We start from the raw sequence: 25,056 nt of genomic DNA, 5'->3' as shown, positions 1-25,056 counted from the left end.
GAAAAACACTGAATAAAAGTACTAGATAGAAGTAATATATATATAATAAGTGCTACATACAATAGTGTTGTTGCTGCATTTAAAGAGTCTCACTGCTGTTGGAAGGAAGGACCTGCGTTAGCGCTCCATCTTGCACTGAGGGAACACCAGTCTGTTGCTGAATGATTGGGAATTTTTTTTATTTTTATGATGAATCATGATGGTCATCCCCTAAATGAAACAGTTTGGACTCTTGTGAGTACTCACAGCTCAAGATTAATGCATCCCCGCTTTTGATTGTACAACCAGCTTTATACAAGATGATAGACTATATTCTAGGATTACTTGGTTTTATATAATCATAAAGCTTTGCGAAATTAATACAGGAGAATAAGTCTTGTTGCTGTTGTGAATGTTGTTTAAGTTTTCTATTTAGTCATTTTATTGTTGTGCTGCTGTGAAATGTAAATTTCCCCCTGGGGATTAATAAAGTTGATCAAAGGAACTGGTCAGGGACCCAGAGTCTCATGCAGCGGGTGAGAGATGTTGTCTATGATGAAGTCAGCTTAGCTAACATCTCCTCGATGGTGTCCAGAGGACAATCCAGGATAGAGCTGGCCCTCTTTACCAGTTTATTAAGTCTCTTTCTCTCCCTCTCAGTGCTTCTAGCTGCCCAACACACTGAGCGCAGAAGCCACCAGTGTCATAGAAAGACTTCAGCAATGACCTGCACACACCAAAGCACCTCCGTCTCCTCAAGTGAAGGCGACTTTGGCCCTTCTTGTACAGAACTTCTGTATTGTTACACCAGTCCAGTTTATTGTTGAGGTGAACACCCAGGAATTTGTATGTTGTCACCATCTCAATGTCCAAACCCTGGATTTTCACAGGAGCAATCTGGGGTGCCTTCCTACGAAAGTCTATCATCACCTTTAATAGCTTCTCCCTGAGCAGTGACGGCTGCATCGTGTTGAAAGCGCTGGACAAATCAAAGAAAAATTTTATTTTTTCACTGCGTGATTCTATAAGGCTTCAGTAATCAGAGGAAAAAGGAGTTTTCCCTTTGCTTCTAGTGACGAAGTACACCGTATTGATAGGGAACAGGATTTATTCATTATTTAATATTTCTCCATAATTTCTGTCCTTTCCTCTTAATGACTTTTGACCATTTCAGAAATTAAATTAAAAGTGGTCCAAAGTGCAATAAAGTTATCAGTGCAGGAAAAAAATTATTTAAACCAACCATTAAACTGTTAAAAAGTTTACAATATAGTATTTTTTACAGTATGGTTTTAATTGATCTGATTCTTTCATGTTTGTCACTTGCATTGTTCCACATTTGTAGATCGCTTTGAAAAAATCATCTGCTAAATGTAATTATATACATGATTGGATGATGACAAACTTATTTCATATCATACAGATGTGATCAAACAAAGTCATCTTTATGATTTATTATCAGGAACTCTGCGTTCTGCAGAAAGATAAATGTAAGACAAAACTGAACAAATGAAGGCAAGGATGAACAAATAAAAAAAATGAACGAGTGAAAGACAACAAAACAGAAATAATGAAGAAAAACTGATGAACAAACAAAACAAGTAATAAAAACTCAGTGAGTGTTTTAGCGCAATTTTCTGACGTCATGGGATCACAACAATAAGAGATAGTAAATCTTTTCCTGGATTTTTTTTTGTGCGTTCTCGAGATTAGACCTTCCTTAACATAATGCCGAAAACCCGAAGTCTCTAGGTGGTCTGGTTGAGGAGTAGATAGAAGTGCAAGATTGGTGCACACAGACAGAACAGAAATCATGAGTTAACAATCGCAATTTTGTCCGGTGGAAAATTGCGCTAAAAACTAGTGAAAGAATTAACAAACTAAATAGAAAAGAGATTAAAAAAAATTCAATTAACTAAAGAATCTAAAAAAATAAAGTAACAGATAAAAACAAACTGAAAAGACGCGGGTGCTTTGTTGGCGAAAAAAACATAATTTACCACTTAAATATTAATCTCCAACGCGCGTTCAACAACGTCTGCTCTCGTACGCATGCGTCGTGGTGCTCTCGTGAACGCGCAGCTCTGTTAACCCCCCCACCATCTTCTCTCTCTCTCTCTCTCTCTCTCTCTCGTCACACATGGAAAGTGAAAGTAAGTTCTCCTGTCGCCATTTTAAGCAGGTAAAATACGATACAGAAAAAACAGAGCATCAAAGTGTTTATCAACGTTTAAGAAGGAATTTACGTATAGTTTTATGATGTTAAAGCTGGAAGATCCTGTAGCCTATCTCGTAAATGTTTGATCAAGGTGGGTGTTCATGTGTGACTTTCTCATATTAATATTCATAGACTATGAATAATTGGCCAAAACACATTTTACGTGATGGTTTGATATGAAACCTATAAAGGGTTTCGTTCACTTTCGGACGGGACTAGTTTTCCAAACGACGTTTGAGTTACAATTCTTATCAACCTACGTCTGTGATTTCATGTACGGATTCGGACGGGACTAACATTACCGTGTTTATTACCGAGGTAGGAGTGTCTGTGTTTTACATGTGGGCGTTGCAGAAGATCACGTGTTCAGAATGCGTGGATTGCGTATGGTCAAATGTATCAAATGTATTTTGAAATTAAGTACTTTTAAAATTAAGCACTTTGAAATATTTAAAGTAAAACGTCCTAACGTATTTAGTGTTTTGTAAACATTTTATAAAAATTGTAGTATAAAAAAAGTAAACATACATTATCATCATGATTTTATAGAACTGGGTTCTTATAATAAACCCACTGGAATAAAAAGTTTTAACTTATATAATTTACACGTTATGTAATTAAGTGCAGAAATGAAAGTAATCTTACCTGAAACTGATATTACAGTAGCCAGTCTTAACAGTTTACGTGATTTGGCTCTTTCTTGTTGATTTCATTTTTTTATTTCTTCGCAGTGTACCGAACACATCTACATCCATTATCAGTGCGCAAAAAGCAGAAACTTGAATACCGGCGCGATAGCGAGAGATTGTATGGCAGTTCACGTTGACCAAAACAAACAAGAAAAAGCGTTTTGGAAAAAAACATTTTCTGCAATCACAGACATTCGCATTCGGACGGGATTAGATTTCTCTGAGGACCGCCGAGTTTGACGAAAAACAGTAGGTAATTTGCTCTGGAATTTTTTACAGAGGTCGTGTGAGAAAAAGACAGACATGGCAGATTCTGACAGGATTAAAATCTCAAAGTACGTCTGTGAAACAGAAATTTCTCTAACGTCCCCCTGTGAAACTAGTCCCGTCCGAGTTTCCTTTGTGTTTCGTGATGTCTGTGACTCTTCATAAGTTTGGCTTATGTGTAAACATTCATAGGCCAATTCACACAAACGCCAACAAACACGTTTTTATTTTATTTTATCGGATCAGTGTCTGTCGATGTGGCTCGGGGTTTGTTTTCTTTTTCACCGACTGGACATGTTCATCAGCGTTTCTCGGTGTCAGCTGTGTTCAGCTAAATTATGAAGGTTGTTTAATTTTATCATCTAATTTAGTGTCTCAATGTTTCTTCATTCAGAGTCAGTGGAGGTGATCAAACTCATCAGATTCTCCTGCAGCTTCATCATGGCTGATTCACAAGGATCCAGAGATGAAGATTTTTCTCCAGGATGCAGGTACTTTCAACAAACATTACATCACAGAAACAGTTGTTTCTGTGTGAAACGTTGCAAAAATGTAACATTTTTGTTTTGAAACTAACATGAAATATTAAATAAAAAGATTATGTTTTCTTCAAAGTACTTTTTGATGCAAGATGAATGTTTATATTAATATGGTTCCTCTCATAAAGAATGAACACAGTAACCTAAAGGATTAAACTGAATCTGTTCTCTGTTACAGTTCAGAGTCCAGCTGTGTGTCTATGAAGAGTAACTGGTCTATGGAGAAGCCACTAACGTTTAAGAGTGGAGACACATGTCCTGATCCCAGGTATATCATTTCTATAAAAGATGTGCTTATAGTATGACACTTTTTAATTAGAAGCATAATTTTTCTTAGTCAGTCAGTCTAATACTAGCAATGACATCAAGTAAATGTAAGTTCAGATTTTTTCCACCTTTATATAATGGAGTAGGTGAAAAATTGAGTGGATTTTTTTAACTGCTGGATCAGGACGGTCCGCATTTATCAAGCTTCTCAAAGTGCCATTATAATCTTAAATGCTGAGAATTCATAAAATGTACTACTACTTTCAATCTTAAGAATAAAAGTGAGTTATCAAATTTCTTTAAGCTAAGAATCACTTCGCTAATCGCTAAGGCCCGTTTACACCAAGAACGATAACTATAAAGATAACTAGAACGATAACTATATTTGCGTCCACACCAACGAATGATTACTGTCTGTTTATTCTAAGCTCTGCTCTCGCGCACTGCGGTTTCAAAATGTGTATAACGTCAGTGAACATGTTTTTGCTGTTCTTGTTGCATTTACACAGCTTTAACCAGCCGATGTCCTCAGCATGCTATGTTTTGAGTGAAGCTAGTGTAATCGATCTAATAATTTAACAGTGAATTTAGCTGATGTAGTCAATATAGTGGAATAAAAACACCTTTTTCACCACAACTTCAAAGGAAGTAAGACAATGTTGTCAAAACGAGCACTGGATACCTGAGGTAATAGCCTACTTCTCAGAGGCTATGAACGATTGTTTTCCATATCAATTTTCTTGAAAAGGGGCTTAACTTGTCAAACAGTGGTGGATTTTTCTGGACCTCTGCGATTAACTTCTCAACTTGTCGTCTGCCATTTTAAAAGCACGAGAAAAAAATCATCCTGAAAGTGATCCCAACCGTTCCTCATATCTTTATCATTATAGTTGTGGTGTGAACTCTATAATATTCTTTATCTGAGAATATTCTTAAATAAGGAAATCTATTTTGTGTTTGGTCCATGTCATCATACAAAATCCCGTTTGTGGCACAGCACAGTGTTGTGAATCATCTCTAAGAGAACTACCCTTAGGAGATTTCATTATGAAGCATGGCATTAGTTTTCACTGTTATGCTGATGATACGCAGCTCTATATTTCTTAACGCCCTGACGAAACTTACCAATTAACAAAATTAACGGAATGCATAGCTGATATAAAAAACTGGATGACTAGTAATTTCCTACTTCTTAATTCAGAAAAAACAGAGATTCTGATTATTGGACAAAAAACTTTCTCACATACTAACCTAGAATACTGTCTAACACTTGATGGCTGCTCTGTCAAGTCTTCGTCATCGGTTAGGAACCTGGGTGTGCTCTTTGATACTAATCTTTCATTTGAAAGTTACGTGTTTAGTATCTGTTAAACAGCATTTTTCCATCTTAAAAATATATCTAAATTACATCATATGCTCTCCATGACAAATGCGGAACAGTTAGTTCATGCGTTCATGACCTCAAAGCTAGATTATTGTAATGCTCTACTTGGTGGTTGCCCTGCACGCTTAATAAACAAACTACAGTTGGTCCAAAACGCAGCAGCTCGAGTTCTTACCCGAACCAGGAAGTATGACCATATTAGCCCATTTCTGTCAACACTGCATTGGCTCCCTATTAAACATCGTATACATTTTAAAATATTGCTGATTACTTACAAAGCACTAAATGGTTTAGCTCCGCAGTACTTGAGCGAGCTCTTAACGCATTTTAGTCCTTCACGTCTATTGCGATCTCAAAATTCTGGCCAGTTGAAAATACCTAGAATATCAAAATCACCTGCTGGCGGTAGATCCTTTTCCTATTTAGCACCAAAACTCTGGAACAGTCTTCCTAACATTGTCCGCAGGGGTGGACTGGGACAAAAAATCGGCCCTGGCATTTTGGCCCAGACTGGCCCACTACATATGATCATAAACACCACCCATCTGTGCACGCCCTTAAATATGTATACCAACTCCTATTCCTTAAAATCACTAATGCCATGTAATGAGTGAGTAGGAACGAGTGAGAGTTAGCAGATGAAATAAGTACAAAATTGTAATTTATTAACCCTCTGAGGTCGGCAAACACGCCGGCGCGTTTTGCTGGATTTTCTTCACATTGTAGCACTATAAACTTAAATTTCTCCGTCATTTATAGTCATACAGAAAAAAGAAATATAAAAAAAGAATCTGTGATATTTCTACTTTTGTATGTGTCCACTTACAATCAAATCAAAACATTGTGCTTTTGTAAAATAAAGAAAATAAACAGGGTGTGCGTTCTGCCTCTCCGTCGCGGTGAACTTTTTTTTCTTGAGCACGTCTATAAACTGAAACAAAACTCAGCGAATACTTGTCACACATTTATGAGCCATATACCATTATAAACATTTAAGTGTGTACTTTTAAATGATCGGATTCAAACTGAAAACAAATATTCTCTGTTTAAGTAATTTGTATAAAACCAACAAGATGTCCAGCTTCTCAAACGCTTTCTAATTATTTTTAATTTGACCACGCCCACTCGCGCAAAAGAGATTCACATGCAAATTTCCACATGGAACGCGAACACGCTCATTACCTCAAAAACAAAACACTTCACAAGTCTCTGCTTTTCATCGAGTTTGAAAGACGCGCCGTGAGCTTACGTTGGATTTACATCAGAAGAAGAAGAACGCGATTTGAAGACAAGAAAGATGTAAGGTAAGAAATTCTTACATATTAGTTTGTTATTGTTGCATAAATTTCACATTGCAGTTGAACTGTTGCTAGATATATGGTGAATATTATAATATTTAGACCCATGTTTACTGTTACTGTGTTTGTGGATATCTGCTCAAACGTAGATATGTAGGCTATATGGTAACCATAATGTTTTATAGTTGAGTGCGATCGCGTTTGAAAAGCAAAACGCACCAAACGGCTTCATGTTTTTACTATTATCTAATTTCATATCATCATAACGAATGGAAACATTTGAAGTAACATGATAATCAATATATTTTTCTTTAGCTTAGTTGTTACTGAAATCTTTTGGAATATTTATAGGCTGCTATAGGTTATTGTTATTATTTTATGCAGCACTGCGCATAGCCTATGCCTACAAGGCACAACAAACCTGGTGTTCATTATATTATATATTGTTGGAAACATGTGTGTGTGTGTGTGTGTATTCTGTGAATTTTAAAAAGCAATTTTAACCAGAAAAATCTAAGATTTATTCCCAAAAATCGTGCAGGCCTTTCTCTTGATATCAGTATGTTCACTTTTTTTTTTCTTTCAGGGCCCAGATGCCACTGAGTCCTGCTGACTTCAACATTCACACGAGTCTCTGTACATGAACATGGTAAAGTGAAAATCAAACACCTTGGAAATGAAAGGTATGTACAATGTTTTTAGGAATGGCAGAAAGGTCTCTGTCTTTGGATCATTGTTTTCAATAAGTGCTTTTTTGTCATTTGTTGTGTATCTTTGGATTATGTTGTGTTGTAAATAAATCCAAACAATCTAAAAGCCATTCTTTTTTAAATCTCCTCATTCTTTGTGAAAGGTTGCTCAGAATGACAGGGCCTGATAGCTCCTAATAGGGCCGTTAGGGGAGGGTCTTTGTCTTTCTCAGGTGTGAAAAGCTTACATATTAATGACCTCCGCATAAAGCTTTCTCACACAAAACACGTCGTAAAAATTTTAAATCAATATATTGTCTTCTCTGAATGAGCAGTCAGGGTGATTTTCACATAGTTTTAGAGCAAATATTCTAGGCTACGTCATACAATTTTCAAAAGTCTTGTGAAGAAATAATCAGTATGGGTTTCATGGCCTTATTTCAGTGAGAATTTTTTTTTGTATTTTCACAAACCACGCATAAATGTCATTATCTCAAAACTACAAACTTTTACATACATGCTGCTGATATATTATTGTAGCAGAGTTTGTGCTGAATACAGTGTAATTAGACTTTAGCCATGAAAATGTCACAAGTAACAGAAATAACCACAAATGTCAGAGCATGTCAGAACAACTCTAGGGCCCAGAAAACAGCTCAGACCCCAGAGGGTTAATACAATTGAACTATACTCCACAGTGATGAATCCATAAAACAAGCTGTAAACTGCATTGGCATTGCAATACCAGTGTTTCCCACAGGATTTTTGGTAAAGCTGTGGTGAGTGGACCTCTGCTCTGTTCCTCTAGGAGGGTTCGGGGGCATGCCCCCCGTAAGAAAATTTTGTGCATTTTAATGTTAAATTCATCAATATGGTGCACTTTGAGAGTTCAAAATTAAAAGCTCCAACCCATTTTCAGTGTGCAAATTAAACAAAGAAAAATTCAAACCTCTTTGTTATAGTGTCTGTCTACATTACACTACTACATAATAATAGTTATAATATTAATCCTATGACAGTAATAGCCATGTATTTTAAAACAATGCACTGAAAAATAAAGGAAACTTTCATAATTAGTTTTGTACTAATTTCTATACTTGGAAATAGATAAGCACATGATTTTTTATTTTGACGGAAACTGCATCAAGCTTTTATTTTGGTAGAAAAAATTATTTACAAACGCGTCTCATTAAATTTCTAGTAAATTGCGGTAATCGTCAACTATGCAGATGTGGAAATAATGTGTAACTGGGTAATGGGTTCCTACACTCTTGACATAGCCTAAGTGTTTTGAAGGTAGTTCTTCTTATCACAGACTTTCTCATCTCTCTCCTGATCCTCTTCACTATCATCATCATCACTGGAGCTGATTAAGTTCCTGCTACTGCAGAAAACAAAGCTATATTTTGACACATTTTACAGCGTCTGCTTGAAGGGCCTGTATCTATTCTTCACGCTATTTATCTGTACATTCCATGCGTTTCTTTCTTCTCCATCTCTCAGACTATTTTGACAGATACACACTTACACTGCACGCTCGCTCAGAGCCCTAAGGGGGACGTGTTTAAAGATGTGATTGGCCCAGCCCAGTGTCAATCAAGAAAAGAACCAATGGGCCGCTGAGCTACGTGTTTCATGGGCCGCGACAGTCAGAAGGAAAAAAACTATGTGATATTTTTGACAAAAGTGTTTTGGGCCAGCAGTGTCAATTAAAAAAATATTGGGCCGCCGATCTAGGCCTACCACTTTTATGGACCGGTTCATGGGCCGGAGGAAAAAAAAAAAAAAAAAAAAAAAAAGTTTCGGCGGTCGGCCCAAAAAGCACGTCGGCCCACCGGGAAAGTGCCCGGTATGCCAGATGGCCAGTCCGCCCGTGATTGTCCGGGAAGCAGACACACTTTGTCAGTTCAAATCTAGACTAAAAACACATCTCTTTGGCCTAGCATACACATAACAGATTATAGACTTCTATAATTCAATGTAATTTTGAGGAATGGTGTCTACGCTAACTATCTCTCCCCTGTGAAGGCCTCCTTCCCTTCCCTTTACCTCTGTACAGATGAAACATTGTCGGGATAATTCCGGTTCACGTGGCTACGCGGAAGCGATAAAAAAATTCTGTATTATACATTTTTTAAGGCTTGTACCTTGGAACCTATTTCAAGGTTTGCGTTCTCCAGCCACCAGGCACTGTTTTGTGCAAATGAGCGGCCGGATAGCATTGAGGGTTTTCTGTTAGAACGGTGTTGTGTTAGCAGTCCCTAAGTTAACAACTAATGATCGTTGCGACAGAAGTGAATCAATCAAAACTAACTTTAGCTGAACAATAACTTTATTCTAGAGCTGCTGTAAAGCCAAAACAATCTCAGTTACTTTAATTTCCTATTATCACTGTAAAGCTGCTTTGAAACAATCTATATTGTTAAAAGCACTATATAAATGAAGGTGACTTGACTTGACTAAGACTGACATTTAAGATTTAGTCCTACACTTCACTTAAATTACGACTGAGATGCTTGACAAATAACTTCTAAGTGCAGTTTTGAGCCAAGAATTGTTTTACTCTTAAGTACATTCTTAGCAGTGTTCTTGTTAGTAATTCTCAAAGGCTTGATAAATACGGCACAGATTTGTTGAAAGCTTCACAGTGTCTGGTCAGAACAGTGATGTTTCATTGCAAGAGTACCGTTGCAAGAGTACCGTTGCAAGAGTACCGTTGCAAGAGTACCGTTGCAAGAGTACCGTTGCAAGAGTACCGTTGCAAGAGTACCGTTGCAAGAGTACAGTAAGGTGGTTTATTTTTAAAGGTCAGCAAAACATTAGTCTCTTTAGTCGGTTGAGCCTTCGTCCTCCATTGTGCCTTTGAAAAGAGTCATGTGATCGCGGTTGATGTTCACCTGAGTTGAATCAATCTATAATTCTATAGTTGATTTCAATTTATTTGTTTTGAATTCCTAATTCCTAATATTACCAGTTTTCTCAGTTGCTTTGGTACAATTGTTGAATCATGTTTAACATTTGCAAACCAGTTACAAAATAATTGTAATCAAAGTTTGAAACACAGTGCAAAACACTTACAGACATTAAAGCAAAAGTACACAACATTTATAAGTCTGTATGCTTTATATTTTACTTAGTTTGAAAACCAGTTCAGTCCAGGAGAAGAGCTCAAAACCAGAGCCCAGCTGTGTGTCTATGAAGAGCAACTGCTCTATGGAGCAGCCACTAAAGTTTAAGAGTGGAGACGAACGGCCTGATCTCAGGTATATAATTTCTATAAAAGTTATGCTTATTGTACTGGATTTTTATGAAATTGTTATTAATATAATTGAATGAGTTACAATCCTGCAAGTTTCAGTCTATTAATAATGATCATTGTGTTCTTGTGTAAAGCTCTATGTATTGTATTATTAATACATTCACACACGGTAAAAGCTATTGGTCTGTTACTCAGTTAATGACACAATTACATCAATATCAGTGTGTCTGATTCTTTACCCTCTTTATTCTCATTTAAGGTCAAATCTTCTATCCAGACCAGTTAAAAACAAAACTGTGTACAAGCCTGTGATTCAACCTCAAGACTTTAATGAAAGCATGCATCCTGATTTCAGGTAAAATGCAGGACTTTTGTTGTTTTTGAATAATTTTAGGTGCTACAATTCACATAACATATCACTCAAACAAATGATTAATAATTGACCATTCGTAAAGACCCCTTTAGTTACTATTGCTATGTCCGACAAGCCATTCTGCTCTCACACACACCATGTTCCCTTTCGAAAGGGAACTCGCACTGCGTCAAAGCGCTAGGGGAACGCCTTTGCGTAAACTGGTGTCTGAAACACTTATCTAATCACGGCAATCCTATTTGCCAGCGACAGCCTATGACATCATCACCATTGTGACCCGGAAGTATAGAAGGGGAGCCTGGAGAACATGTCAACAACTTTTTCATCTTCAGGGACTGTTTTGTTTGTATGCTTCAATCTGAAACTTCAAAAAGGTTATCATGGCTTGTGAAAAACGCTTCAGGAAGTGTGTGCATCCGTGTCTAAGATATTGATACTTGATGACACACAACTTGTGTGTTTATTGTTTGGGCTCAGAGCATGCACGATCAGTTCCTGAGGGATCTTTTTGTGCCACTGTGAGTGTGTTCCCTTGAGAAAACTCCACTCTCGTCTGCTCTGGGACAGACATCTGTACCATGCGGTTCCGGTCCCATTCGCGCTGAGGCAGAGCAGAGAATAGAATTGTGGGGTTTTTCAGAGGGAGCTCGCTGAGGAGGTTGAGAGAGTTTTTAATCTCTCACGCCCTTCAGAGACTCGTGAGAGTGAGCTGCAGGATGAGGATGTGTATTGTCACTAACATCCTCTGATCCAGCAGCGAGTGCTCTGCTGTGTATAAAAACAACAAGCCCAACCTGAGATGGCTGATAAGGGTGAAGAGGATATACAACCCAAACCCTCACAGCCACCCTGCACCGCGTATGTTAAGCTGTTGAGCGCTTCAACAAGGCTTCTACAAAGAAGCTGTTGTTGGAGCGCGTGAGGGAAGAAACAGCTCGTGACAGACTTCATGAATGGTTTCTTTCCAGCCATAAATCTCCAGCTCTCGTGAGCCCTCCATTCTTGCCAGATCTACACAATGAAATCGGAAAGGCATGAAAGAACCCGTATTCAGAACACTTTCATCACCATCAGTGTTGAGGGGATGCGTGAATACGGGTATGTGTCGATGCCCCAATTGACGAGATGTTTGCGGCTGGAGAGGCATCGACACTAAGTGCTCCGGCCCTGCCTCTTAGACCAGAGGTTCCCAAACTTTTTGCCCCCCCATACATATGGGTCACATCGCTTTCGCGATTACTTCATTTAACTATGTACGGAATACAGTAGCTTACATACCAGAATATCTTAAAGGCTTACATACCAGAATATCTTAACCTGTTAAGCTGCAACCCCACTTTTGAAAAATCCCCAGAAATGACATACCCAAACTGAAACAGATACAGTTCATGAACCCTTTGTACTAAAAGCACAAGTATGATCTCATTTGAAAGCTGACACCTGGCAGTTTATTGTAAATGTAGAATTAATTATTGTCATAATGACAAAAATTGTTATAAATAGCTTCAAAGTTTTGTAAAGTTATTAGAAATTATTTTTTATGAAACATCCTCATAAAAAAAAAAATTGAAGTTGGCACTGGAGCAATCTAGAAATGCACTACAGCTAATGCCACATGTCTAAACATTTTATGTTTAAAATCTTAAGATAATAAGTCCAAAACTCTGTATTTAGTGAAATGTTTTTCAAGACCATGTCATGTGACTTTATTTTGATTTGACGCTAAAATGCTACTGATGTTTATTGTCATCTTCTAACCATCTATCCAGTATATTGTCTTTATTGTTTTGTGGTGCAAACGATCCCCATTCAGTCTCAGTCTCCCCCTGCACACATTCACACCTCTCCAGCCCGGTTATGGCTCTAAATATGCATTTCTTTTGTCTGCATTATAGTTACTAACGACTGGCTATTCACAGGCTATTCATATGGTTTCAGTCACTAATTTCTTTTCTTAAAGTTCACCCTTACATTTTAAACTGTATCAAATGCATTTCTTGAATAAAGAAACATTTCAGTAAGCATTCAAAAAATAATAAAAATATAACTTCTAGGTGGCAGGTGCACCTAGGGCTAGCTAGCATGTTAGCTTAGCACACCATCAATACACGACAATTTATGAGATTAAAACCATGTTTGTGCTTATAAACTTACTTTATAAAGCAAATCGAGTATTTTAAATAATTTTTTGTGATCTAATTTGGCTTCAGATAAAAAATCAGACAGAAAATATACTATTGGATAGTGTTCTGCACAACGATTCTATATAGATTAGCATTACATTATAAATATAATCTATTATTATGGAAATACCTGGCATGGATTGAAAAACACAGGTAACTCAAATATCATAGCAAACATGTTTATTGTCTTCAAAACTGCATGTTACAGCCATAGTTACAGCGCGATCTCGTTAGCTTTGTGTGTGTTCGAGGCTTCCTGGATTGTCACATGATTATGGCACTTCTTCATGTTCTAATACTGTGCACAGGGCGGCGAGGGCGCCCTCAGGCTATTGGTATGAATTGAAAACACAGTATCAGAGTTATGCAAACGCTCATAATGATTACATCGACGCATTTGGGTATAAATTCAATAAATATTATTCCTGTCTATAGAAATCTGATGTAAACCTATGAGAATATATCAATATTTCTCCAAATCTGCACATTTTTTAGCTAAAGCCCTGAGGCACGTTGTTTTGTGTATCGCTGTCATGACGACGGCACGGGAGTTTTTTTATGAATGAAAGCGGCTGACGCGCATAATTCATATCAAAGGTATCGACTAATTTTTTCATTTCATAACTCCTGACACAAATTAAGAAATAACTGTCGCTATAAGTTTCTCAGAATACAATAGTGGTCAAATTCTGAAACTTGAGTCTTATATCTTTTTAATGATGTATAGTTTGTCAAGGTATAACATTAAATCTGATAGTAACTTTGAACTATATATAAATAAAACCGCTTCAGTGCGTCCGCGCTCTGGCAACGGTTAACAGGTTAATATGCTCATTTTACAACTCCCCCAGAGTTAAACAGTTGAGTTTTGCCATTTTAGAATCCATTCAGCCGAACTCCGGGTCTGACGGTACCACTTTTAGCATAGCTTAGCATAGATCATTGATTCTGATGAGTCCAGTAGCATTTCTTTCAAAATGACCAACGAGTTTCAATATTTTTCCTATTTAAAACTTGACTCTTCTGTAGTTAAACCGTGTACTAAGATCGACGGAAAATGAAAAGTTGCGATTTTCTAAGCCTATATGGCTAGGAACTATACTCTCATTCCGGCGTAATAATCAAGGAACTGTGCGGCCGTACCATGGGTGCAGCAGGCGTAATAATATGACGCAGCGCCTGCCGCCTGATAATAGGCTACCGAGCTGGGGACTATTATCAGGCGATGTGTCATATCATTACGCCTGCTGCACCCATGATACGGCCGCACAGTTCCTTGATTATTACGCCAGAATGAGAGTATAGTTCCTAGCCATATAGGCTTAGAAAATCGCAACTTTTCATTTTCCGTCGATCTTAGTACACGGTTTAACTACAGAAGAGTCAAGTTTTAAATAGGAAAAATATTGAAACTCGTTGGTCATTTTGAAAGAAATGCTACTGGACTCATCAGAATCAATGATCTATGCTAAGCTATGCTAAAAGTGGTACCGTCAGACCCGGAGTTCGGCTGAATGGATTCTAAAACGGTAAAACTCAACTGTTTAACTCTGGGGGAGTTGTAAAATGAGAATATTTCCGAAAAAAGTGGAGTATCCCTTTAAACATACAGTGTTATTAGTTGTTGCACTCACTCCAATTAATGAGATGGATGAGCCTGATGCTGGTAACACAACATTTGTATTCTGGGCTTTATGCTTGATACTGATAAACGTAGTTCATCTTCAACTCTCGTAAGTCGTGACCGTTGTTTGTTTTTAATGCAAGTAAGCGAAGAAAATGTAGCTTCACAGAGATAGGTCGAGGCAAAGGGAATCAGTTCATCCAAAGCGATTTCAGATAATCCCGGGTATTCCCCTGCAACTGACAGCCAGAATTCATCCAACGGAGTTGAGACAAAGGCTGCTCACAGGGTCCTGTCACTGGATAGGTCCAGCAGTGAGTCCTGTAGTCCCGATGACAGGTTGTTGCCAGTGGTGGTGGCAATAAACGGCTGTCGGATCCATTCGTTGTTTTCATTTTTCTCTTCCTGAAAGTATCGCTTGAAATGTCCAATAAGTCTGCGTAAATGATTAGTTATCAATGTTTTTGTCCTGTCATCCAGAAGCAGCTCATTCTCCTCAATAAATTCATGTAGTCCATCAAACATCTCCACACTTCCTTTTTCTATTCGTGCTGTCCATCGCTCCATCTTCTTTACAAATCCGATTACTTTGTCGGCTAATGGCATAATGTTGGTATTGGGGCCTTGCAGTGACATGTTAAGTCTATTCAGTCTATCAAAAATATCTGCCAAGTAGGCCAGGTTTGTTAGAAATGTAGGATCTGTCAGACTTTCTGCATAGGGAGACTGTATATCCAATAAGAATAGTCGCACTTCATCTCTCATTTCAAAAAGACACTGCAATACTTTACCTCAGTGTGCAACAGTAAAGATTCATGTTCAGATCCCATTTCTTTGCACATAACAGCAAACAGTCTTGTATTGATGGGACGTGCTTTTATTACGTTAACAATTTTAATTACTGTTTGAAGCACGCAACTCAGCTCATTATCAAGGGCCTTGGAAGCAAGAGCTTCCCTGTGTATAAAACAATGGGTGAATCTTACGTGTGGTGCAACTGCTTGTATCTGTTTCGAATGCGCATGCGTCGCGTCTGAACGCGCTGTTGTCTTTGGAGCTCCATCGATTGATTTATAATTCTTGATTTTCTCTTTAAACTCACTTACAACAAACATTTTCTACTTTTCCTCACCTCATAGTTACAACGCGGACTGTTGAGCAGACGCGTCTCAAGCCTATTAGTGATCCAATGCCGGATACTCTTAAAGGTTACTCCCTTGGATCACGGCTGAACTTCTCCACACTCACTTACAAACAAACATTTTTTCGCCTATCGTGCGTCTACTCTACACCCGTACCACTAAAAAGACGGATTATATCCAAGACTTCAGCCATAAATTAGTATTAATATTGATAGCATCACTGGTAGCGTCGTTGCTAACTTAACGTTACTGTCCATCTGTTAAAATGGCGAATATATCAGATGTAAGTAGTCTACCTTTTGGTGCAGGTGAGGACACATTTGAGCTGCACGCGGTGCAGTCTGAGCTGGAAGCTGTTGAGAAACAGATCCACGGCCTTTTAGTGAGACAGGCCGAGCTGATAGACCGGCGTTTGGCTCTTGAAACATCACGCGCCGATGCACACAAATCAGTGATTAACGTTACTAACCCACTGACTCCGACCTCGTCTACTCCGTGCATTTCTCAACATCGGTCCCGAGCGTTGAGGTCGCGATCAGCCATGGTCTCGTTCACTCCGGCTCCAACACGCCACCACAAAGCCTGGATGGTTCCGCAGCGGAAGACGTGAGTCAGGTCTAGACCAAGAAAACTCTCTCCGACCCTCCCGGTTTTCGAGATATCCACACAAAACCACTTCTCCCCTCTTCGCGAAACAGAACGCGATGTTGTGATCATCGGCGATTCCATCGTTTGACACATACACGCTACGTTAAATAAAAGTAAGGTGCATAGTCACTGCTTTCCTGGTGCTCGTGTTTCTGAAATCGCTGCTCGCGTTCCCGAGATTATGAACGAGCACGTCGGAACTGTGGTCCTGCACGCGGGAGTGAACGACATCAGGCTGCGCCAGACGGAGGTTCTGAAGAAAGACTTCAGGAATCTGATCGATACGGTACACACCACATCGCCTGAAATAACGATCATTGTGTCAGGACCGCTTCCCACGTACCGACTAGGTCATGAAAAGTTTAGTAGATTATTCGCGCTAAATGAATGGTTAATGTCATGGTGCAATGAGCAGAAACTGCTCTTTGTAAATAATTGGAATCTGTTTTGGGAGCGTCCTAGGCTTTACCGTGCTGATGGCTTACACCCAAGCAGATTCGGATCGGATCTTCTGTCAGATAGCATCTCCAAAATGTTAAATACCTTTTGACTAGTAACCAAAAGTTCAAATCATAGTCTCTGCTGCACCAATTTAACTGATATAAATACTAGTGTTGAACATTGCATAGAAACTGTGTCTATTCCTCGTTTAGTGAGATCAAATAATAAATCTACTGCAGGATCTAGAAAAAATCTAATTGTTATTAAACCAGAAAATGTTGCTATTAGTAATCAAAAACAATTTCTAAAGCTAAGTCTTCTAAACATTAGATCACTCACACCTAAGGTAGTTATTGTAAATGAAATAGTCACAGATAATAGCTTCGATGTACTTTGCCTTACTGAAACCTGGCTTAAACCAAATGATTATTTCGGTCTAAATGAGTCTACTCCATCAGGATACTGTTATAAGCATGAGCCCTGTCTGACTGGTCGTGGCGGCGGTGTTGCCACAATCTATAGAGATATTCTCAATGTTACTCAGAAAACGGGCTATAAGTTTATTTCGTTTGAAGTACTTGTACTAAATGTTACGCTCTTAGATGTTCGAAAAACATCCCTATTATCTCTAGCCTTGGCTACCGTATATAGACCGCCTGGGCCTTACGCTGATTTCCTAAAAGAGTTTGCAGATTTTCTCTCAGACCTATTAGTTAATGTCGATAAAGCATTAATTGTTGGAGACTTTAATATCCACGTAGATAATCCAAATGATGCGTTAGGGGCTGCGTTTACAGATTTATTAAACTCCTTTGGGGTCAAGCAAAACGTTACCGGACCAACTCATCGTTTTAATCATACACTCGATTTAATTATATCACATGGAACCGATCCAACCGATATAGATATCATTCCACAAAGTGACGATGTCACTGACCATTACATGGTAACTTGCATATTACGTACTCCTGTAATATATCATGCTGCGCCGCGTTATCGATTAGGCAGAACAATCCTTCCATCCACCATAGATAATTTTTCAAATTGCTTATCTGACCTGTCTCAGCTGCTCAGTGAACCCAAACAAACAGATGAACTTGAGGAATTAACTAGCACTATGAGCACCATTCTCTCTGGAACATTGGATATTGTTGCACCCATTAGATTAAAAAAGGTCAGAGAGAAAAGTAAAGCACCATGGTACAACAATACTACGCATGTTCTAAAGAGAGAAACCCGTAATTTAGAGCGTAAATGGAAAAAAACTAACTTAGAGGTCTTTAGAATCGCATGGAAAGACAGTATGTCACGTTATAAAAAGGCCCTAAAAGCGGCCAGGGCTGAGCATCTCCGCAAACTAATAGAAAACAACCAAAACAATCCTAGGTTCTTATTTAACACCGTGGCTAGACTAACAAATAAACAGATATCTCCTGAACAAAATATTCCGTTACAGTTTAGTAGTAATGATTTCATGAAGTTCTTCACTGAGAAAATAGAAAACATCAGAACCACAATTGTAAACGTTCAATCCTCAATCGCGCCTTATAATTCAGCCTCAATTATCACCCCGCAAGAACAATTACAGTGCTTTACAACTATAGAACAAAAAGAGTTAAATAAACTTATCACTTCATCTAAAACAACATGTTTATTAGATCCTATACCAACTAAACTACTGAAGGAAGTGTTACCTATAGTGGAAGAGCCTTTCCTCAATATTATTAACCCTCTGGGGACCAAGGTGTTTTTGGGGCCCTTGGGATGTTTTGACATGCCCTGACATTTGTGCTTTTTTCAGTTATTTATAAACATGTTAATGGCAAAGGTGTAAATTCACTCTATATAGCACAAACAGGGCTACCATAATATGTAAGTAACAAGTATGTACATGTTTGTATTTTTAAGAGAATAATGTTTATGCGTGGTTATTGAAAAAAATAAAAATGAAAGTTGCTGAAATAAGACCACAAAACACATACTAAATATGTGTCCACAAGACTTTTGACTAATGGATTTTGTCGCTTTGAGTTCTGGCTTCAAAATGATGTGAAAATCATCCTGCCTAATCGTTCTCATAAAACAATACATTGATTTAAACATTGTAAGACAGTTTTTTTGTCAGAAGAGGTTTATGCATGGGAGTGGTAATGGCCCATCAATATTAATGAGATTCAGTCCAGGGGTGTGACATAGACTGTACATAAAATGTACGCTTTTAAATATACCAATACTGCTATCTCAAACATGGAGAGGCTTCTTCATGATCTCAACTAACAGATTCTGCAAAAAAACGAAAATCACCAATTATGAAATAAAACGCTTATTTCTCATTTTGCTCGAAAGTTGTGCTGCCGACTTGTGTCCCTGGTTTCCGTGACGGGTCACAAATGTGGACTCTTCGTCACTAGTATCCAGGACGAGCTGAAGGGCTTCTGCACCGGTGTATCGTGTCATCTTCCCAACGCGCAGGTGACTGAATGATGAAACTTGAAGCGTTTAATGCATTTGCTTGGGGGCGTTTACCTGTTTTGCATACATGGCTTAACACATTATCTTGTGAATAGGACGCTCCGTGAGTAGGCGTGAATGAATTAAAGTGAATGAGCTCGTAATGAGCTCGACTGGAATCACTCTCTTTTCATACAGATTACAGAAGCTGATAATATTTGTTTTTTATATAAATTACTTCATTTAAAAGATGAGATCTCAAGCTTTATGCCCGTGGGTTTGTTTGCCTGTTTGACTGAATTTTCGCGGAGTTACAGATCATTTTCAAACGCGTTTCAAATTGGAGTTCACGGACAGAGAGAGTGCAGAACTCGCATCATGTTAATTTTTCTTTATTTGGCAAAAAGCAAAACACTTTATTTTTATTGTGAGTACACAGAAAAAAAATTGAAACTGAACAGGATCGATTGATGTATAACACGAGAATGAAAGTTCAAAATTAACAGAGCATTATGAACTTAATTTACATTGCTAAAAAAAAAAAAAACGAGCAAAACGCGCGGGCGCGTTTTTGGTCCCCAGAGGGTTAACTCATCTTTATCTTTAGGTCATGTTCCAAGAACATTTAAACTGGCAGTTATAAAACCTCTCATTAAGAAACCACAATTAGATCCACATAATCTAGCAAATTGTAGACCCATTTAAAATCTACCTTTTATGTCTAAAATACTAGAAAAAGTTGTGTCCGCCCAACTGGGCTCTTTCTTGCATGAAAATGACATCTATGAAAAGTTTCAGTCAGGATTCAGTCCGCATCATAGCACTGAAACTGCGCTCGTTAAAATCACAAATGATTTACTTTTAGCTTCTGACCAAGGCTGTATCTCAATATTAGTTTTACTTGATCTTAGTGCTGCGTTCGATACTATAGATTACACAATACTCTTAGATCAACTACAAAATTATACTGGTGTTCAAGGACATGCATTAAGCTGGTTTAGATCATATTTATCTGACCGCTACCATTTTGTCCCCATTTAAATGGAGAAAAATCGATCATAACTCCAGTAAACTATGGAGGGCCACAGGGATCTGTGTTAGGCCCTCTGTTATTCTCAATATATATGCTGCCACTTGGAAATATTATAAGGAAACATGGAATTAGTTTTCATTGTTATGCTGATGACACTCAAATCTATATTTCATCACGGCCAGATGAAAACGCTAAATTATCCAAATTGACAGAGTGTGTTAAAGATATAAAAGATTGGATGACGCGCAATTTTCTTTTATTAAATCCAGACAAGACAGAGGTACTAATCATCGGTTCAAAAAACCACCCACAAAACCTCTCACAATACAACTTTAACATAGTAGGATGTCCTGTTACTTTATCCTCTACAGTAAAAGACCTGGGTGTTATATTAGACTGCAACCTGTCTTTTGAAAATCATATTTCATATGTTACAAGAACAGCCTTTTTCCACCTTAGAAACATTGCTAAGCTACGTAACATGCTATCAGTTTCTGACGCAGAAAAGTTAGTTCATGCATTCATGACCTCGAGACTAGATTACTGTAATGCTTTATTAGCTGGTTGTCCTGCAACCTCAATAAAGAAGATACAGTTAGTCCAAAATGCCGCCGCTAGAGTTCTAACTAGATCAAGAAAATATGATCATATAACACCAATTTTATCATCACTACATTGGTTACCTATAAAGTTCCGTATTAATTACAAGGTATTGCTACTGACTTATAAAGCCCTAAACGGCTTAGCTCCAGTCTATTTAACCGATCTTCTATCGCCCTATAATCCATCGCGCTCTTTAAGATCACTAAATTCGAGGCTTTTGGTCATACCTAGGATATCTAGGTCCACCAAAGGAGGGAGAGCATTTTCACATTTAGCTCCAAAACTCTGGAATAGTCTTCCTGATACTGTTCGTTGCTCAGACTCGCTCTCCCAGTTTAAAACTAGATTAAAGACGCATCTCTTCAGCCAGGCATTCATATAATACTTTTAATCTTACAGTTAAATCCAACCTCTAGTTCATAAACGCCAGAGGAGAACTGGCCCCCGACTGAGCCTGGGTTCTCCCAAGGTTTTTTTTTTCTCCATTAGGTCACCTGATGGAGTTTTTCGGTTCCTTGCCACTGTTGCCTTTGGCTTGCTCAGTTGGGGATATTTGGGGATATTTAATTTAATTAATCAATCAACGATACTATTGATCAGCATTATCAAACGTGGACGTTCCACTAGAAACAAACATTGATGTATTGTTTTAATTTAATACTGTGAAGCTGCTTTGATACAATCTGTATTGTGAAAAGTGCTATATAAATAAACTTGACTTGACTTGACTTGATCTTCGCCTTTAGACTCTTATGTTTGCCCATCATAGAACCAGCTCCATCCGTACACACGCCCACACAGTTATCGAAACTCAGCCCCGCTTCCTGCATCTTACTATCAAGTTTGTTGAATATATCCTGTCCTGTGCATGTCCCATCCAGCGTAGTGCAAAATAACATATCTTCGTGTAGTTTCCCCTCATAGCAGTATCTGACAAATATGAGCAGCTGTGCTGCATTTGATATATCTGTCGATTCATCAAGTTGTAGGGAAAATTTTCCGGATTTTTTTATACGATCAATAAGCTGAATCTTTATGTCGTTTGCCATGTCATCTATTCGTCGGGCAACTGTGTTATCTGACAGTGGGACCTGTTTAAGCTGACTCGCTATTTTTTCATTATCCATAGCTTGACACATGGCTATTGCTGCAGGGAGAATGAGCGTCTCGCCAATTGTGTGTGGCTTCATAGATTTTGCAATGAGGTATGAAACTTCATAAGATGCAGCATGGAGTTTGGTAGTTGTTGTAGTCTGTGTAGTAAATACTTGCTTTTGACCACGCAAATCTTGCTCTTTGCGATGGAAAAAATCTATTGTTTTATCAATGTGTGTTGGGTGTTTGGTGTGTAAATGTCTCTTAATTTTCTCCGGCTTCAAACTGTCATTTGCTAGTACCTCCGTACACATTACACATTGTGGACGTGCATCCCCATCAACCAGGAGACACGTAAATCCATACTGAATGTAATCGTCTTGATATCTCCTTCGCTTTGCTGAATTTAAGTGGTCCTGCGAATGCTTGCATTTGCATTAGGCTTGCGAAACCTAATGATGTTCTGTTTCCCATAATACAGCAAACAAAAATACATTTTGTAATTTATGGTTATTTAATTCTTTGACTTCTGTAAAAATGTGGTATTTTAATCTTACAGCCATGACTCTAAACCCACTGAAGTCCTCAACACATTGAGATCAAATCTGAGAGAGAAGTTTGAGTGTTTGTATGAGGGAATATCAAAGCAGGGAAACCCAACACTCCTGAATGAGATCTACACAGAGCTCTACATCACAGAGAGTGAAAGTGGAGTGATCAATAATGAGCATGAGGTGAGACAGATTGAGACACAGTCCAGGAGAGCAGAAACAGAGGACACACCGATCAAATGCAGTGACATCTTTAGACCTTTACCTGGACAAGACAAACCCATCAGAACTGTGCTGACAAAGGGAGTTGCTGGCATTGGAAAAACAGTCTCTGTGCAGAAGATCATCCTGGACTGGGCTGAAGGGAAAGAGAATCAGGACGTCCAGCTCATATTTCCACTTGCTTTCAGAGATCTCAACTTGATGAAGGACAAAACACTCAGTCTTTCAGATCTTCTTCATCTCTTTTTCCCTGAAACAAAAGAAATGGACATATCCAGTGATGAGTATAAAGTGTTGTTCATCTTTGATGGTCTGGATGAGTGTCGTCTGTCTCTGAATTTTCAGAGTGATGTGAGGTTGTGTGATGTGACTGAATCAGCCTCAGTGGACGAGCTGCTGACGAACCTCATTGTGGGGAATCTGCTTCCCTCTGCTCTCATCTGGATCACCTCCAGACCAGCAGCAGCGGATCTCGTCCCCTCTGAGTGTGTCCATCGAGTGACAGAGGTACGAGGCTTCAGTGACCCACAGAAGGAGGAATACTTCAAGAAGAAAATCCGTGATCAGAGTCTGGCTCACAGGATCATCTCACACCTGAAGTCATCAAGGAGTCTCTTTATTATGTGCCAAATCCCAGTGTTCTGCTGGATCTCAGCCACTGTTCTAGAGAACATGTTGAGTGAAGCAGAGAAAGGAGAGATTCCCAAGACTCTCACTCAAATGTACACACACTTCCTGCTCATTCAGACCGACATCAAACATGAGAAGGACTACAAGAAGAAAGTGAAAGATGAAGACATGATTCTCAAACTGGGTAAACTGTCTTATCAGCAGCTTGTGAAAGGCAACCTGATCTTCTATGAGGAAGACCTGAGAGAGTGTGGCATTGATGTGACAGAAGCATCAGTTTACTCAGGATTGTGCACTCAGATCTTCAGAGAGGAGTTGGGCTTATATCAGGGGAAAGTCTTCTGCTTTGTTCATCTGAGCATTCAGGAACATCTAGCAGCTCTATATGTGCATCTCTCCTTTATCAACAATAACATCAATGTGTTTGACCAGATTACCAAACCAACTAATGGAGACAAATTTGCTGATTTTTCTGATCTCCATCAGAGAGCTGTGGATGAAGCTTTAGACAGTAAAAATGGGCATCTGGACCTTTTCCTTCGTTTCCTTCTGGGTCTGTCAGTGGAGTCTAATCAGAGTCTTTTACAAGAACTAAAGACACAGACAGCAAGCAGCTCTCACAACAATGAGAAAACAGTTGACTATATTAAAGAAAAGATCAGTGAGAATCCCTCTCCAGATAAATACATCAATCTGTTTCACTGTCTGAATGAACTGGGTGATCTTTCTCTAGTGAACGAAGCTCAACCTCATATGAGCAGAGGATTACGTGATGTGAAACTCTCCTCGTCTCAGTGGTCAGCTTTAGTTTTCGTGTTTTTGTCCTCAGAGCAGGCACTGCAGGAGTTTAACCTGAAGAGCTTAATTGGAGACAGAAATGATCGGTAAGTAACACTGAGTACAATCATTACAGTCTAAAACTTTAGAAACAAAGAAACTAAGAAGGATTTAAATCGCAGGGCACAGATTGATTCTGCTTTGCCCTGTTTCTCCCGCAAATTACATACAATATCTTAGAGGATTTCTGGGATATGACATATAATTTGCGTGTGTTCACAAACCGTGGCTTTGTTTTTAGCCCTTAAATGCATTTTGTTGTATTTTTAGAAGTACAGAAAAGTTGAAATTATTCTCTTCAGGTGCTTCGTTGATATCTTTATATTCTGTTTTGGCCTTATTTTTCAACCTGTTCCGATTTTTCTGTTATATATGACGTTTTGTGAACTATTACGTCACAGTATTTGCAGCGGAACTGCCAAATAAGGACATTGACTTCCAGCCCAACACTTCGAGCAATCCGCCATTTTTATTTCTCGCTGCAATTTTGTAGTCCAAGCTAAAAGATGCAGAAGTTACGAGAGGGTAAGTTAAAATGTTCGGTTGTTGGATGTAGTAACCCACACGCTTCATTACACCGTCTAATGTAGATGAACTGCCGCGCTTGTGACAGGGCGCATGTTTAACTGAAAGA

The 25,056-nt window shown here is 38.5% G+C and overlaps 1 protein-coding gene across 3 annotated transcripts in view; it reads left to right on the top strand.

The window, feature by feature from the left end:
- Positions 1-2,105: 2,105 nt before the first annotated feature.
- LOC311091352 (NLR family CARD domain-containing protein 3-like) overlaps positions 2,106-25,056 on the top strand; it is a 70,608-nt gene continuing 47,657 nt past the window's right edge. For 2 of the 3 annotated variants that reach the window (XR_014608056.1, XM_084127264.1), the window contains exons 1-6: positions 2,106-2,288; positions 3,548-3,644; positions 3,871-3,960; positions 10,468-10,593; positions 10,849-10,944; positions 22,742-24,469. Coding sequence is in view for 2 of the 3 variants with exons in the window: in XM_084127264.1 (XP_083983390.1) it covers positions 2,276-2,288; positions 3,548-3,644; positions 3,871-3,960; positions 10,468-10,593; positions 10,849-10,944; positions 22,742-24,469 (2,150 nt within the window). In the remaining variant the exon portion in view is untranslated. The remainder of the gene's footprint in view (positions 2,289-3,547; positions 3,645-3,870; positions 3,961-10,467; positions 10,594-10,848; positions 10,945-22,741; positions 24,470-25,056) is intronic. The other variant, XM_084127265.1, reaches the window with a different exon arrangement.

Source organism: Abramis brama (genome assembly GCF_963993115.1).
Source record: "Abramis brama genome assembly, chromosome: 10".
In the NCBI taxonomy this organism is placed as follows: Eukaryota; Metazoa; Chordata; class Actinopteri; order Cypriniformes; family Leuciscidae; genus Abramis; species Abramis brama.
Note: the sequence above shows the minus strand (reverse complement) of the source record. Positions and strands in the feature narration are given on the sequence as shown.